A 16337-nucleotide genomic window follows, 5' to 3' on the forward strand; every position below is an offset into this window, starting at 1 on the left:
TGATGTGAGATCTGGATGGGTATCTACAGAACTGGATATCCATAAGATGGTATGCCCATAAAATGTAGGAACAGAAGTAAGCCACTCAACATATTGAGTCTGCTCCAACAATGAATGAGATTATGGCTGACCTGATTCATCCTCAACTCCACTTTCCTGCCTTTACCCAAAGATGTTTAACTATCTATCTCCGTCTTCAAAACATTTAATGACCCAGACACTATGATAAACAATTCCATAAATTCACTGTCCTCAAAGAAGAAATTCCTCCTTACTTATATTTAAAATGGGGGGGGGGGGGGGGGGCGCTCCTCATTCGGATATGATGCTTCTGGTGCGAGACTCACCCACAAGCGGAAACAAGCTCTCTATATGTGACCTGTCATGCAGCCTAAGAATTGTATGTGTTTCAATAAGGTTGTCTCTTACTGTTCTAAACTCCAATGAGTACAGGCTCAACCGACACAATCCTGCCTCATCAGCGAATCCTCCATGCCGAGGATCAACCTTGGGAATGTTCTTTGGACTGCCTCCAACGACAGTACGTATTTCCTTAGAAGAGGGAATCAAAACTGTTCACAGTTTTTCAGATGTGAGGTGTATAGTCTTTCAGGTGTATAGTTTTAGCAAGACTTACTTATTTTTATCCCCCTTTCCCTTTGAAATAAAGGGCATCATTCTGTCTGCCTTCTCCATTACCTGTTAAGCTTGCACAATAGCTTTTTGTGACTTGTGCACAAGAACAACGTAGGAGCAAATTACTGCAGATGCTGGATTGTGTATGTATCTCTGATGAACAATCATCTAGACTCAAAACGCTAACTTACTTTCTCTCCATGGATGCTGCCCGACCCGCTGTGATCACCAGCACTTTTTATTTTTGGTACAGGTTCCCAAACAATGTTCCTTCTAAACAGTATGGTTATTGGTGTGCCAACATAGATCAAAGCATTGACTTACAGACTAATAAGTCTTTTCTGTGCACGTACCTTAGAGGTCTGTCAGGATGAAAAGAAAATAAAGGGGCAATGCTGCTTCTGAACCTATGTGCTGCAGCTTTCTCCATTTAAATAATATTCAGTTCTTTTAATCTCACTACTACAGTGCATAATTTCCATATTTTCCCACATTAACACTTGTTGATAATGTCTGGGAAAACATCTGCAGCTACATTACCTTTGGGAATCCTGTGAGCATGTTGTAAGTTTCCTGTTGCTGGTCCTCGAAGCATACTGAATCAGATTTTAATCCTTACTATTGCAAATGTTAGTCAGCTGCAGTGTTCCCCTCCCAGAGAGATGGGAGGAATCTCCTTGCTGTTGCACCCAGCACAATGAAGGATGTTATTATTTGTGGTTTGGTGATGTTAATGATTTCTCACTATGAACTTCAGGTGACTTTGACGGAATGTTCCAGAGGTTTAACGAGACACCTCTAGCAGATCTAGGATTTCACGCTGTTCAGTGATTTGGTAAGGATGATAGACTGAGAGCGTGTGATTTCAGTATTTCGTTTAATGAGATGCTGTTCCAGACATAATCATTAAAGTGTTCATAGGCAGAACTTCTTTTCTGTCCCTTGGGAAAGGAAGGTCAAATTGCAGCATGGTCTCAAGTTGTACAGCAAGATCTAAGGCATTTGAAGGGTTCTTGAGGAGTTTGACAGTCAAATTAACACCAATATTCAAAGCCACCCTGCAACCTCATTCCCCAAAAAGATAATTCAAAAGGTAACAAAAAGGTAATTTCATTCTGTTTCCTGACACAACATGCATTATGTTTCCTCCTGTCCGACTTTACTAGCTGTGCTGGTCCATCATTGCTTGCTCCCTACAAAAAGTGTCTGTTTGTCCTGCTTATGTTACATGGCTGCATTATTCCCAAGATCTCCAATTCCAAACTTTGGAACCATTCAGGGTCTAAAATGCTGCTCAAACACAAGATTGCTGTATTACAAACTAGCTTTATCATAGGGACACAACTTTTATTGGTTGTACTAAATCTGAAAAATTCATATTGTTCTGTATACTGTTCTTTGTTCAAAAGCTCTGAGTAAGGGAACCATGGGATTGTGCCCTACCAGTGAATCCACATAATGGAACTTGGATGTCTTTGGTGAAATGTTCAACAGCTTTAATTCTATGAAATACACCAGACGTATTGTTGAGCTATGAGTGTGGTGCTGGAAAAGCATAGCAAGTCAGGCAGCATCCAAGGAGCAAGAGAATCAACATTTCGGGCAAAAGCCCTTCATCAGGAATGAGGCTATGAGCCGAGGGGGTGGTGAGATAAATGGGAGGGGGGTGGGGCTGGGGGGAAGACAGCTGAGAGTCTGATAGGTGGATGGAGGTGAGGTAATGGTGATAGGTTGGAGAGGGTGGAGCAGATAGGTGGGAAAGAAGATAGATAGATAGGACAGGTCATGAGGTCTCCTCAATATAGGGGAGACTGCTTCGGGAGCAACAGATACAGTAAATGACCACGTGTGGAAGTGCAGGTGAAACTTTGATGGATGTGGAAGACTCCGTTGGGACCTTGGACAGAGGTGAGGGGGGAGCTGTGAGTGCAGGTTTTGCAATTCATGCAGTGGCAGGTGAGGTGTGTGGATCCATCGAGGGAATCGCGGAGGGAATGGTCTTTTCGGAAACTGGGTAGGAGTGGGGAGAGAAATATATCTCTGGTGGTGGAGCCCGTTTGTAGGTGATGGAAGTGGCGGAGGATGATGCGATGTATATGGAGATTGGTGGGGAGAAAGGTGAGGATCGGGGGAATCTGTCCTTGTTGTGGTGGGATTTGAGGGCAGAGGTGGAAGAAGTGGATGAGATGCATTGGAGGGCATTGTCAACCACGTAGGAGGGGAAATTGCTGTCTTTAAAGAAGGAGGCCATCTGATGTGTTCTGTGGTGGAACTGGTCCTTCTGGGAGCAGATGTGATGGAGGCGGAGGAATTGGGAATAAGGGATAGCATTTTTACAGGAGGCAGGGTGGGAGGACAGGTAGCTGTGGGAGTCGGTGGGTTTGTAGAAGATGTCAGTGTTGAGTCGGTCACTGTTGATAGAGATGGAGAGGTCCAGGAAGGGGAGGGAGATGTTTGATATGGTCCAGATGAACTTAAGGAGGGGGTGGAACGTGTTGGTGAGGTTGATGAACTGTTTAATCTCTTTGTGGGACCATGAGGTGGCACCGATACAGACATTAATGTAGCGGAGGAAAAAGTGGGGAATAGTGCCAGTGTAACTGTGGAAGATGGGCTGTTCCACGTAACTGATAAAGAGACAGGCATAGCTGGGGCCTATGCAAGTGTCCATGGCTACCCCTTTTGTCTGGAGGAAGTGGAACGATTCAAAGGAGAAATTATTGAGGGTGAAGACCAGTTCAGCCAAACGAATGGAAGCGTCAGTGGAAGGATACTGGTGGGGATGTCAGGAAAGGAAGAAATGGAGGGCTTGGAGGCCCTCATCATGGTGAATGGAGGTGTATAGGAATTGGATGTCCATGCTGAAGATGAGACATTGGGGGCCCAGGAAACGAAAGACTTGGAGGTGGAGGACGTAGCTGGTGTCCCGACCATATGTGGAGAGTTCCTGAACCAAGAGGGCTAGGACAGTATCAAGGTATGTGGAGATGAGTTCGGTGGGGCAGGAGCAGGCCGAGACGATGGGTTGGCTGGGATAGTCAGGCTTGTGGATCTTGGGTAGGAAGTATGGGGTTCCCGAACTATGAGGTTGGAAGCTGTGGATGGAAGATCCTCTGAGGTGATGAGATTGTGTACAGTCTGGGAGATGATGGTTTGGTGATGGGAGGTGAGGTTGTGGTGAAGGGGGCAGTAGGAGGACGTGTTTTCAAGTTGGCACCTGGCCTCAGCGATGTGGAGGTCAGTGCACCAAACTACCACTGCACCCCCTGCCACCCCGTCTCCCCGTCCGCTGGTTTGATGATGAGATTTGGGTTGGAGTGGAGAGCGCGGAGGGCTGCACTTTGCGAGGGTGAGAGATTGGAAGGGGTGAGGGGGGTGAGACTGGCATGGCGCGTCCAGATGGATGGGGTGTGTTGGAGGTGGGAGAAGGGGTCTTCGGAAGGTAGGAGGAAGTCTTGATGGAAAAAGTAAGCCCAGAGGCGGAGGCAGAAGTGTTCAATGTCATAATACGCATTGAATTTGTTGATCCGGGAGTACAGGGGGATGAAGGTAAGGCCTTTGCTGAGGACTGATCGGTCATACTCAGTGAAGGGAAGATCTGGAGGGATTATGAAGACTCGGCAGGGGCTGGGAGCTAGGACCTGGTGTACGACTGGAGCTGGAAGTGCCGAGCCCACTCCCACTCCTATCTACTTTCCATAAAGACTATTCCTGTGTGACTCCCTCGTCAGGTCCACGCAGCCCACCAACTCACCCTTCCCTCCCAAAGCAGGAATTGCAAAACCTGCGCCCACACCTCACCCCTCACCAAGCACCCAAATGAGCCTTCCACATCTATCAAAGTTTTACCTGCACTTTCACATGTCATTTACTGTACCCATTGCTCCCAATGCAGTCTCCTCTACAGTGGGAGTCAGGACACCTACTGGCACAGCACTTCAGAGAACATCTCCGGGACACATGTTCCAACCAACCCCACTGCCCTGTGGCCGAACACTTCAATTCCCCCTCCCATTCTGCCTAGGACATGCAGGTCTTGGGCTTCCTTCATCGCTAGTCCCTAACCACCAGACGCCTGGAGGAAGAATGCCTCATATTCCGCCTCGGGACCCTCCAACCCCATGGCATTAATGTGGATTTCATCAGTTTCCTCATTTCCCCTCTCCCCAACCTTATTCCAGTTCCAACCTTCCAACATGGCACCGCACACATGACCTGTCCATCTTCCTTCCCACCCATCTGCTCCACCCTCCTTTGACCTACCCCCAATCCATCTACCTACTCACTCTCAGCTACCTTCCCACTAGCTCCACCCCCTCCCATTTATCTCACCACCCCCCTCAGCTCACAGCATCATTCCTGATGAAGGGCTTTTGTCTAAAATGTCGATTCGCCTGCTCCTCAGATGTTGCCTGACCTGTTGTACTTTTCCAGCACCACACTCTCAACTTTAATCTCCAGCATCTGTAAGTCTCACTTTCGCTGTGTTGTTGAGCTATGCCACTCTGCACACATGGTAAATTCCTAGTTAGCTGTGCAATACAATTTGCACTAAGAGTACAAAAATTCCATTGCAGGCTGTGAAAGTTATGGTTTTTTCAGTGGATCGAGTGATCACAAGTAATTGCAGCAAATTACTTGCTCTATTTATGAGTTTTAGATATAGCAAACCAATTCAATTTGAAAGTAATCAAATTAAACCTAATATTGTCAGATCTTGATGCATTATTGGATGAGACTTGAGAACACCTAAATCAGCCACAAAAGGTTAGAATAATCATTGAAAATCATAACAGTGGACTATAACCTTCTACAGCTTAATTTAGGAACTGTCAAGCGTGCAAAATAACACACAGTTCTGTTTCAAAAACAGTTCTGAAACTACAAGGAATGTGACAGTCTACACATTCTGCAATAACAAAAAATGACACAACCTAGTTTGTTTTTTTGAGTTTTCTTTTTCCTCTTTGAGTGAATGTTATCCTGAAATATTACCTCAACTGCAGAATTTTGTCCTCATATATTTATTTGTGACCGAGTGTCTGGCCTTCAGACGTGTATACTGTCTGTGCCTGAGCTTGTGGGTAGTTGGCCAGCTTCCGGGCCTCTGACAATCTTGTTCTCAAAACAATGCTCCAGAAGCAGGCACAATTGGCTATTAAGAGCTGTCCCCATGCTGCATCCAACCCACAATTGAACTTGTAGCCTCTGTCTGATATTACCTCAGACTGATATGGTTAGGATTGAGACACTTTCAGGAATAAAGAATTGGTCTCCTACGACCAACTGGTTCCCTGAGTAAAAGCTTTGCTGTACACCATTCTCAGTAAAATTTGTGCAGCATTTTAAATTCACATTTTTCACATTATTTAATAATATGTGCAAATAAAGTTATTCATATATGGTTTTACCTTAGATGCAGCTCTACCATATCTGCCAGCCTAGACTGAATATAGTATCAATATGACTGAAAAAACTGAATATAGCATCAATATGGCTTTCATAGCCAAAAAGATTTTGATATGGAAAATCCAATGGTTTAATGAGAGCCCTGGAGTATAAACCTGAGCTTAAAACCAGTGCTAAACAATAATGGAATAATCAAATTGTGTTAAGCCTTATGAGAGATTCTAAATATTGCACTGTCATTTACAACGTAGTGATCTTTTAAGGGCAATCAGGCCTTGTTCATGAAATGAAAATAAGCTAAGTAACACAAGCTTTTTGTAACTTAAGTGCAGGTCATTTTGAGATTCAGTTTCTTCATTGCTTCTCTAATGGACTTTTCTACTTCTAAATTAGAAGTTGCAACTCAATGAAACAATAAGAGGTTGTAGTCTGAACACCTAAAGACTCTTAGCTTGGTTTCTAAATCCCTGAACTTCCTCATTTCATTTTGCATCATAGTCTCATTTTGTCCCAGTTCACCATAAACACCTTTAATTTATTCTGGCTAAAATTTAGTCCTTGTTTCCTATGTACTCTGCTCCATTTATGTTTCAATATTTACTTACCATCATTCACAAACCTGAAAGAGCGGTTACTTCAATTATGCTTTCATTACCTCGAAAGCATTTTAATTTATCGTCCCCCTTTTCTCCCCCTCTCTCCTCACACCCTTACACTAAAGCAAGATTGAAGACATTGGAATAGTTCTTCCTTCCTAAAGGCAAACAAGATTGTCATCAAATTTTTATAAGTATTTTGAGGACTGATGGAGTAGTTGTGGAGAAACTGTTCCCGCCAGTTCTGAGATTGCAGAATAGAAGGGCAGAAATAAGTTGGTCATAAACAGATCCAGTAAGTAACTTAGATGGAATTTCTTTAAACAGAAATTGCAGTTGAAACAGAGACCAATGACATATCTATGTTTGACATGTAATGTAATACAAAGGAAAGGGAAAGTACAAAAATATTCCCTACCCTTGAAACACATCTGTTTAGTGACGTTTGACACCTGTAAGAATGAGTAAGGTGTCTTGGCTACCCAAGGGTGTTTTAATCAATGGAGTTAAAGATGAAAAGCAAGAAACGGATGTTACTAATGATGACAGTGAACAACATTAACTACAGGAATAATATTAGTCAGTCATTCATAATTGGCTGCTACCTGTAAGCAATTGTACATGTGTCCTTGTACTCCTGGAGCTTCACACACACCATATTCAAGAACTGATCAGAGTAAGCGCTCAGATCGTGCATTAGGTTCACCAGGTCCTGCATTGACTTCTCCACTACAACGGTGCTCTGTAGGGAGAAAAAAAAGCAACATCTTAACACCAACCAAAGCATCAAAGGGAACAGTGCAATACATCATACAGTATTTTATCATTGAGTCAAATACTTATACAGCTATCCATTTCCCAGATGCTTGTACTGCTGTTACTTCTTACACTTCTGGTCGGTTAATACTGGTGGAAAGCCCAGTGTCCTTCTTGTCTCAGCAACCAATTGCCAATTCTTCATAATAACAGATTAAGAATGGGAGCTCACTGCATGGAGAATCTCAGATAGACAACGATATTCAATGATCAAATAAAAGTGTGACTTTGAACAGAGTGCTTAGGAGTTGGGTGAGTAAAGGAGACAGTGAAGAGTGGAAGGAGGAACTCCTGTGGTTGTTCTAACATTTTTCACCTCTAGGAATTGGTTACTGTACTATAAGGGAAGATGCTAATTGTTTAGTGAGTACCTGGTAAGTGATTAAGGTCCATTCTATTCATAAAGTTCAAAAATAGTATTGGAACTGGTGGCAAGGCTAATAAAATACCAAAAAAAAGTAAAGATATAAATAAATAATTTGATTCAGTAGCTCATTAAAGTACATTAAAGATAGCAGGACAGGTATGTGTCATAGCTGCAGCATCTGTGATTCCACTATATCATTGAGCGAAAGGGCAACATGTCTGCTCGAAGTATTTGCAGGTCAAGCTGCTTTACATCTTAGAAGCTGGACACCAAACTACATACATTCATGGATAAGGAAAGTTACATGGACTTAGAAAGTACATTCTGAAGCCAATCAAAAAGAAGGCTACGCGAGATCTGGCACTGTGCATAAGATAGGATTAATTAATGAACTCAAAATGAATGTACTCTTATATAGTAGCGACTTTCCATTGAGTTTGAGAGAGACAAGAGTGGGTCCAAGAGTACTACTTCAAATTTAAACAAAGGCAATTATGATGACTTAAAAGGAGAGCTAACGAAAGTGAACTGGCTAATATTGTAAAAGGATAGGTCAATAAAGATGAGGTGACATTTAAGGGGATATATGAGAATATAGAAATTTGGCACATTTGAATGAGAAAAAAAAATTTCACGGTAGGACCCACCATCTATACTGAACTTAAAAAAGCCAAAGACAGTCTCAAACTTAATGAAAAAGTGTATCGTTTCAAAGATATGAGGCAGGTCATGAGATTGGTCAGTACATAAAGAACAATAAAAAGATTATTAGAAGAGTAATAGGAAGGAAAAACTAGATTATGAGAGAAAGCTAGCTAGAAATATACAAACAGCTAGTTAGAGGTCTACAAACATTTAAAAAGGAAGAGAGATAATAAAGTAGGTACAATAGGAAGTGAGTTGGGATAATTGCAAACACCAAGGAGGTGAGCAAATTGCTGGAGCTGCATGTTGAAAAGTTCCCTGGTCCTGATGGACTTCATCCTGATGTCTTACAAGTTGTAGTTAGTGAGATTGCTCTGCATTAGGTTTAATTTTCAGGATTCCCTAGATTTTGGTACGGTTCCATTAGATAGGAAAACAGAGAAAGGGAAGAAAATGGAACTTTGGAAGCTAATTAAAAGTTGGCTTTGCATTTGTGATAGTGAATATATTAGAAGCTATTGTTAAAGACATTGCAGCACTTGTAATCGATTTAAAACGTTTTTGATGGATCACAAATTTCATTCAGTAATTATTTGTTAGTTATATCCATTTTGACATGAGTTCCTTGATAATAACCTTTTTCCAAGAAAATGTATTTGAGGAAGGTACAAAATAGGAAGGAAATGCAGTGAAGTGATTTTTATTGTCCTACTTATACGATGGATGAATTCTTCAACTGTAGAAGGACTTCTCATTATTAGGATTCATATAACACAGAGAAAGGCATTCGTCCTATCTTAGCTTAGACATGCAAGAATGCTTGCACTTCCCGATATAATTAGTCCTTAACTTTTTTATTCAGTCATGGGACATGGGCCCTGCTGGCTGGCCAGCATTTATTGCCCATCCCCAGCTGCCTTTAAGAAAGTGGTGAGCTTGAATCACTATAGTCCATGTACTGCAGGTTGACACACAATGCTGTTAAGGAGAAAATTTGAAGATTCTGACCCAGCGACTGAAGGAACTGCATTAATATCAGGATGGTGAGTGGCTTGGAGGGGTATGGCAGTGGTGATGGTGTTCCCATATATCTGCTGCCTTTGTGGTTATGTATTTGGAAGGTGCTGTCTCAGGATCTTGGATGAATTTTTGCAATGCATCTTGTAGATAGTACAGACTACTGCTCCTGAAAGTCAGCAGTGGAGGGAGTAGATGTGATGCCAATCAAATGGGCTGATTTCTCCTAGATCGTCTCAAGCTTTTTGACTGTTGTTGGAGCTGCACTCATCCAGACAAGTGAGGCCTATATTATCACACTCCCCTGATATGTGCCTTGTGGATGGTGGACAGACTTTGGAGAGTCAGGTGGTGAGTTACTCACTGCAGTATTCCTAGCCCCTGATCTGCTCTAGTATCCACTGTGCTTACATAGCAAATACAGCTGAATTTCTGGTCAATGGAAACCCTCAGGATATTGATAGTGGGGTTTAAGTGATGGTAACATCATTGTATGTGAAGGGGCGTTGATTAGATTGTCTCTTATTGGAGATGGTCATTGCCTGATATTTATGTGACGAGTTACTTGCCACCTGTCAGCCCAGACCTCGGATCTTTTCAAGTCTTTTTGCATTTCCAGAGGGACTGCTTTAGCTTCTGTATGTATCTCTCTCTCTCTGTGTCTCAGTGTGTCATTGATGATGCAGCTAAAGATGTTTGGGCTTAGGACACTACCCTGAGGAACTAATTACAATTCTGTAGTTTCCTCTATCTTATTTGGAAATTTATGCTAATACTTTCATTTTTATGAGGAATACCTTTGATAAATCAGGCCTCAAGTTGCTTCTAACTTGTTTAAGCATGTGCTTCTTTGGTCAACTAATGCACAATGCATCATGATGTTAGTGCCCCAAGTGCAAGAAATCATTCTGTTTTCTTCTCAGTCTATATAGTTATTGTGCTCACAGGAACAAGAAACCTGCCGCTAAACCTCATCAGCATCAGTCCATTTCAACTCGAAGAGAAACAAGTGTGGTTAGGAGGTGGCTACTCAGTCTCACATTCTCCCACCCCAAATCTTCATTATCTTCCTATTGTGGGGAAGCAATTGTTCAGTGTCTAATTACTGTGGCAGCATGACCACATATTCAGTTTTGAGATGATGCCTGCACTCTAAGTTCCTTAATAGAGACACATTAGTGTACAAAATAATATATCGAGTGTATTGATTTTCAATAAACATATTCATATAAACCAAAGTAGTACAAATCACTATTTTCATGCACCATTTTATATCCTTCTACTTCATAATTCTTTTGGAAACTACTTGGGCATAACATAACCTACTTTTGTTAGGTCAAGAAAGATTGAGTCTAATGCTCTTCTTTCATTGCATTAATTCTAACACCCAGTGCTTGCTGAATCTGGCGCTCGAACTAGTGTACTTGGTACAAATTAGCATGGGCTGCTCAGCAGAGGTGCTACATGATGACTCTTGAATTTGGAACCATTCTACTACGAACTCTCAAGTGAATTTAGTCTGTTCAAGAAAAAATATGAAGTTTACGACAGATAGGGGATGATAATAGTTGGCATAGATAAATACAGATCAATTAGTGAGCCCTACCACAGTGATATGGAGAGGAGATGAGTCACGTCTCCAGAAAGAGAGAGTATGCCAAGTCATCCTGCATTGCTATCACACACTTATCAATGAATTCAAAAGCAAACCTGCAATAAGACCACCTCCTTAACTTCTGAGCAGTGAGAAAGATCTGTCTACCATCTACAAGATCTACTGCAGAAATTCACAGATTGCTTAGACCGCACCTTCTAAACCCAAAACAGCTACTACCTAGGACAAGGGCAGCAGATACATGTGAACATCACTTGCAAGTTCCCCTCCAGGCCACTTGCTGTCCTAACTTGGAAATATATCACTATTCCTTCAGTATTATTTGAATAAAGTCCTGGAGCTTCCTCATGAGTGGCACTGTGGGTCAAACTACACCAAATGAACTGCAGTGATTCAAGACAGCAGGTTACTACCACCTGCGCCAGGACATCTGGGGATGAGCAAACAAACAATGGTCCAGACAGCCCACATCCCATAAATGAATTAGAAAATAGAGAAGAATGAGGAGGACACAAGTGTATTTCACAAGCTAATTATCCTTTATTTTCAAAAGGCTTAAATTATGAAAATGTTTGCTAAATCCAATGGGAAATCCAACAGAAACTTCTTTATCCAGAGAGTAATTAGAATGTAGAAGATATTAGCGCAGGGAATAGCTAAGATGAATAACACTGAGGAATTTCAGGGGAAACTGGTTAATTACATCAGGAAGAAATGAACAGAAGAATATGTTGATAAGATCAAAAGAAGTAGCATGGAGAAAGTTCATGTGGGGTATAGACCAGTGGGGCAAAGGGACTGTTTCTGTGCTGTAAATTCTAAGCCTATTTTTGTTTTGGTACATCCATGACATGCAGCAAGCAGTTTGTGGCTGTTCAACTTGATGAAATAAAAGAGAAATAAACAATATTATTGCTTTTCCCCTCAAGATGCGGATTCAACTGAATTGCTGGACCACATTTCAGTCACATTGCTTTTAAGAGATTGACTCCAAAAAGGTTAAAAATAGAACTCGATACCTCGAACATATTTTGGGTGAATTTCTATGATAAAACCTATGTAACTGAATACTCAATCCAGAAGCACCAGCCTAAACAATGGTGGAAAGTTACTTGGCTCCTTCAGAGCTCTGGAGGTGGTGGAAATAAAATTCCTATATCATGATGGCAAAACATATTTGAGTCTCTGCTTTAAGTACCATCAGATACAGATTCCATGATGTTGTCAAAAGTATTATTCATATGCAATGCAGCCTCTGAGGCATTTACCAACTAACTTAATGGTTCACAGTGAGGAAAGGGGCGAGCACATTTTAATAATTCAGGACAGGTAAACATTTTCATCTGAATTCTTGTTCAACAACTTTTTTTTAGCTCACTTGCTGGCAGATAGGTGGGATCAAATATTTGCTTAGTCTTAACTACACTGGTGGTACCTGACCTTCCCCTTTTTGCCCTCCACATTCTATTAAGTTTACAGCTTAGATTTTTAAAGCATTGTTCATTTTCCGCTTTGTTCTGACAAGGCTTATTCAGCAGGGGCACCCGCTGACCCATGATGGGCATTATTCATTAAGGACTGGTCACAAATATATAAATCAATATGTCAGGAAAGGAAGCCTAAATCCAAGCAGCATCTCTGAGGGGAACTGCAATTGGTACTGATTTGTTCCACATCATGAAGTCTCACCTGTCTGCAGTATTGTACACTGCAATAATCAATTACACTGACAGGATCCTAAATGCTCCCAGTACTCAATGGGATACACTTCCTTAGCAGTGACTACCCTCTATCCCAACCACCATAATCTGCAGAGAGATACAGAGTCAAATATCAATTCTAGATCAGCTGGAAACAGCAGGGGGCACAAACAGTCAATAAGTCAGTCAAAATCTTGTAACAACTCAGAAATTAACTGTGAAGATTTGACGTGGAGAAAAGTTGATAAGCGTATGACTCAGTTATTCAGCAGACTAGGAACGCTTTTCCATCACTGTCTTGGCAGCCCCTTGAAGTGAGGTAGATGCTTGCAATGGAGTTCCACAATAAAAAGAGATGGAAGGGACTGAAAGGATAAGGAAGAGAGGCAGTAGGAAATAGGTGAGATGTCAGTGAAAGTATGAGGAGTGGAAAAAGGCAAATAAAAGTTTCTAAAAATATTCTCCAAAAAAGTACAAAATACAGATTGCGTAACAGCAGATTGTCCATGGTTGATGAGGGGATTGCACGTTGGATCTTCTTTGTTGCTCTTGCACTTCTTAAAAATCATTCATGGGATGTGCATTTATTGCTGATACTTAATTGCCCAGAGGACAATCAAAAGTCATCCATATCAGTGTGGGTCTGGAGTCACATGTCGACCAGAAAAGAAAAAGATGGCAGTTACCTTCCCTCAGGGCATTAGTGAACCAGATGGGTTATTCTGACAATCAACAAAGCTTTCATGGTTATCATTAGACTCTTAATCACAGAAATCTTTTCAAAAAGTTGAATCCAAATTGCACAACCTACCATGGCAAGGTTTGAACCTGGGCTACCCATCTGGTGCACTAATATCCTTTAGGGAAGAAATCTGCCATCCTTACCATTCTGGCGTACATGTGACTCCAGACCCATAGCAATGTGGTTGACACTTTACTGCCCTCTGGGCAATTAGGGAAAGGCAATAAATGCTGGCTTAGCCAGTGACTCCCTCATGCCGTAAATGAGTATAAAAAACCAAATTATTACCTGGATCTCTGGATTAATGGTCTATTGATAATACCACTACAGCATTGTTTCCCCCACCATAACCTTGCTTCAAAACCAGTTACACCTTCATAGGCAGTCCAGTGAACCCTCTTTCCAGTTCAAGTAAGCTTTCAGGGTATCTTTGAGATACTTCCATTGGCCATCGTGTGATCTGTGACCAGTTGTGAGATGGGAGTAGATTGTGCATGATGTTCCTGTTTGTGTGATAGGCCATCGAGGTGAGGTGTTAAGTTTTCCAGAGGTAGAATTGTTACTAGGTCTTGTGCTTACTCAGGTATTGGCAATACAATGATCCCAGACAGAGATGTTGCTACTAAAATAGTAGTAATTGACTGCCTCCAGGTGGCATCCTGCAGCTGTATTGGTGGGGTAGGTGCTTGGTACAAGTTCTGATTTAGTCTAGAGGCATAATTTCATTTTACTGGCATTTAGGTGCAGCTGTAGGAAAAACTGGATGCGTTTAAACAAATGAAGAGTGACCTGTAGCTTTTCAGTGTGTAGCAGAGTAATACAGTCATCCATATACTAGAGGTCTATCAGGTTCATGCATAAGACTGTGGACTTTGCTTTTAATCTTTGGAAGTCGAAAATTGTCCTGTCCAACCTGTACTCAATCTGGGTCCTGTGTGCGAGACAACATGCCAAAGGCGGCCATGAGAACAATAAAGAAAAAAGCCTGGTGCAAGGACACATCCATGCTGGACATCGGGTTTGACAGGAAAGGCATCAAATTCTAAATCAATGAGGAACTGCTGCATTAATTTCATCATGGAGATGCCTCACAATCTATAGGCAGCTGGCAAAGCCTGCAATCTTCTAGATAGCTTCCCAACTGACTGAGTCAAAAACCTTCATCAGATTGATAGAGAGAGTTTGGTTTTACTTGCAACCTTTTTCTTGGATACACTGATTAGTAGAGATGGAACTCATTGTGCCTCATGGTGCTTTAGAGCTAACTAGGATTCCAGCAGAATGATTTCTGCTAATGCAAATGAACAAAGAGGTTTGCTTTCAAGTTATTTAATAGGTTTGTGAAAGCAGCAAAGGGTGACTTGCATTGCACACGGAGAATTACAAATTTTGGAATTCAATGACAAGGCATGTTTTATTTTAACTTAAAGGACTTGGCGCTTTTTAACTTTTGCTTTATACAAGTGGCATACCTATTCTCAGAGGAATTGGATTTTTCCATGTAGTGTGTCCATGCTGACATCTTAAATATAGCCCTTTCTATTGTTCCACCAAAGCTCTGCTGCAATTGGTCTTTTACTGACAATAAGGTACTCTGCACAACCATTTCTGTCATACCAATGCCATAAGCAGGCAATGAGGTACTTAAGCAAAATGACAACTGGTTTTGTTATGGATAATATTTTTGTATTACTCAATGCAAAGGAGATCTTTCTCTCCTGCTGTGCCTTTTGAACAAAAGACAACTCAATTTATAGTTTCCACTGAAACATGAGATTGCAACTAACCTGATTCAGAGTGGTGGAAGCAGATTTAATAGTAATTTTCAAAAGGAAATTGGATTTGGCATAAACATATTTTTTTCTGAACGATTGGATGACAGCATGAGAAAAGGACAAATTATTAGCTTGTTCGGGGAATCAATACAGGCATGATGGGCTGAATGGTCTCCTTCTGAGCTATTTTATGAACTCAAGCTGGAGTAAAATTCAGCCAGAAATTGCTGCAGCTCCTTTGCTTGGTATCTCAGTGCAAAGGGGCTTATTTTATATTCATATTTCAGTAGGCTAAGCAGCTAGAAAATTAATTACAGAAAAAGTTGACTCAATAATGTGCTGCACAGAAGCAGTAGTGTGTTCCTTTTATGAATCAGCAAATCAGTTCCATTCCACTGGTTAAGAAAAATAAGAGAAGAAACGATAGACTAGTTGACTTAATATCTTTTGTCAGAAATTTCTGAAGTCTATAATTAAGGAAAAAGTGACTGAACACTGGATTTTTTTTTAGCTGAACCAAGGAAGTCAGCATGGATTTGTGAAGAGTCAGTCATGTCTGAGGAATCTGATTGAATTTTTGGAGAGGTGGTTGAAGTAGTGGACAGGTGGATGGCATGGATGTTATGCAAATAGACCTGCCAGAAGGCAATTAATAAATATAGTACTATTTGATCAAGTTGAAATTCAAGGACTTTGTTGGAGGCAGAGAGCAGGAATAATGGGTTAAACTTGAATTGGGAGGACATAGTTGTGGTCCCCACACTGACCTCTGTGAAACTTCACTAGTTACCGGCCGCTATACTGAAAAAGACTCCCTTATTCCCAGTCTCTGCCTTCTGCTGTCATACGATCCTCCATCTATACCGATACCTGCCCCCTTACCTTATTTAGCAGCCTCCTTTGCAGCACTTTGTCAAAGGCCTTCTGGAAATCCAAACAGATTGCGTGCACTGGCTCTCCTTTGTCTAACTTGCTCGCAATCCCCTCAAAGAATTCTGACACATCAGTCAGGCATGAAC

At 41.5% G+C, this 16337-nt stretch overlaps 1 protein-coding gene across 1 annotated transcript in view; it reads right to left on the reverse strand.

Annotated features, from left to right (window-relative positions):
• Positions 1 to 16337, reverse strand: part of exoc4 (exocyst complex component 4) — a 567281-nt gene that overhangs the window by 117918 nt on the left and 433026 nt on the right. The window contains exon 11 of the mRNA XM_072562911.1: positions 7247 to 7383. Within this exon, the coding sequence (XP_072419012.1) occupies positions 7247 to 7383 (137 nt within the window). The remainder of the gene's footprint in view (positions 1 to 7246; positions 7384 to 16337) is intronic.

Source organism: Chiloscyllium punctatum, chromosome 44 (assembly GCF_047496795.1).
Source record: "Chiloscyllium punctatum isolate Juve2018m chromosome 44, sChiPun1.3, whole genome shotgun sequence".
NCBI lineage: Eukaryota > Metazoa > Chordata > Chondrichthyes > Orectolobiformes > Hemiscylliidae > Chiloscyllium > Chiloscyllium punctatum.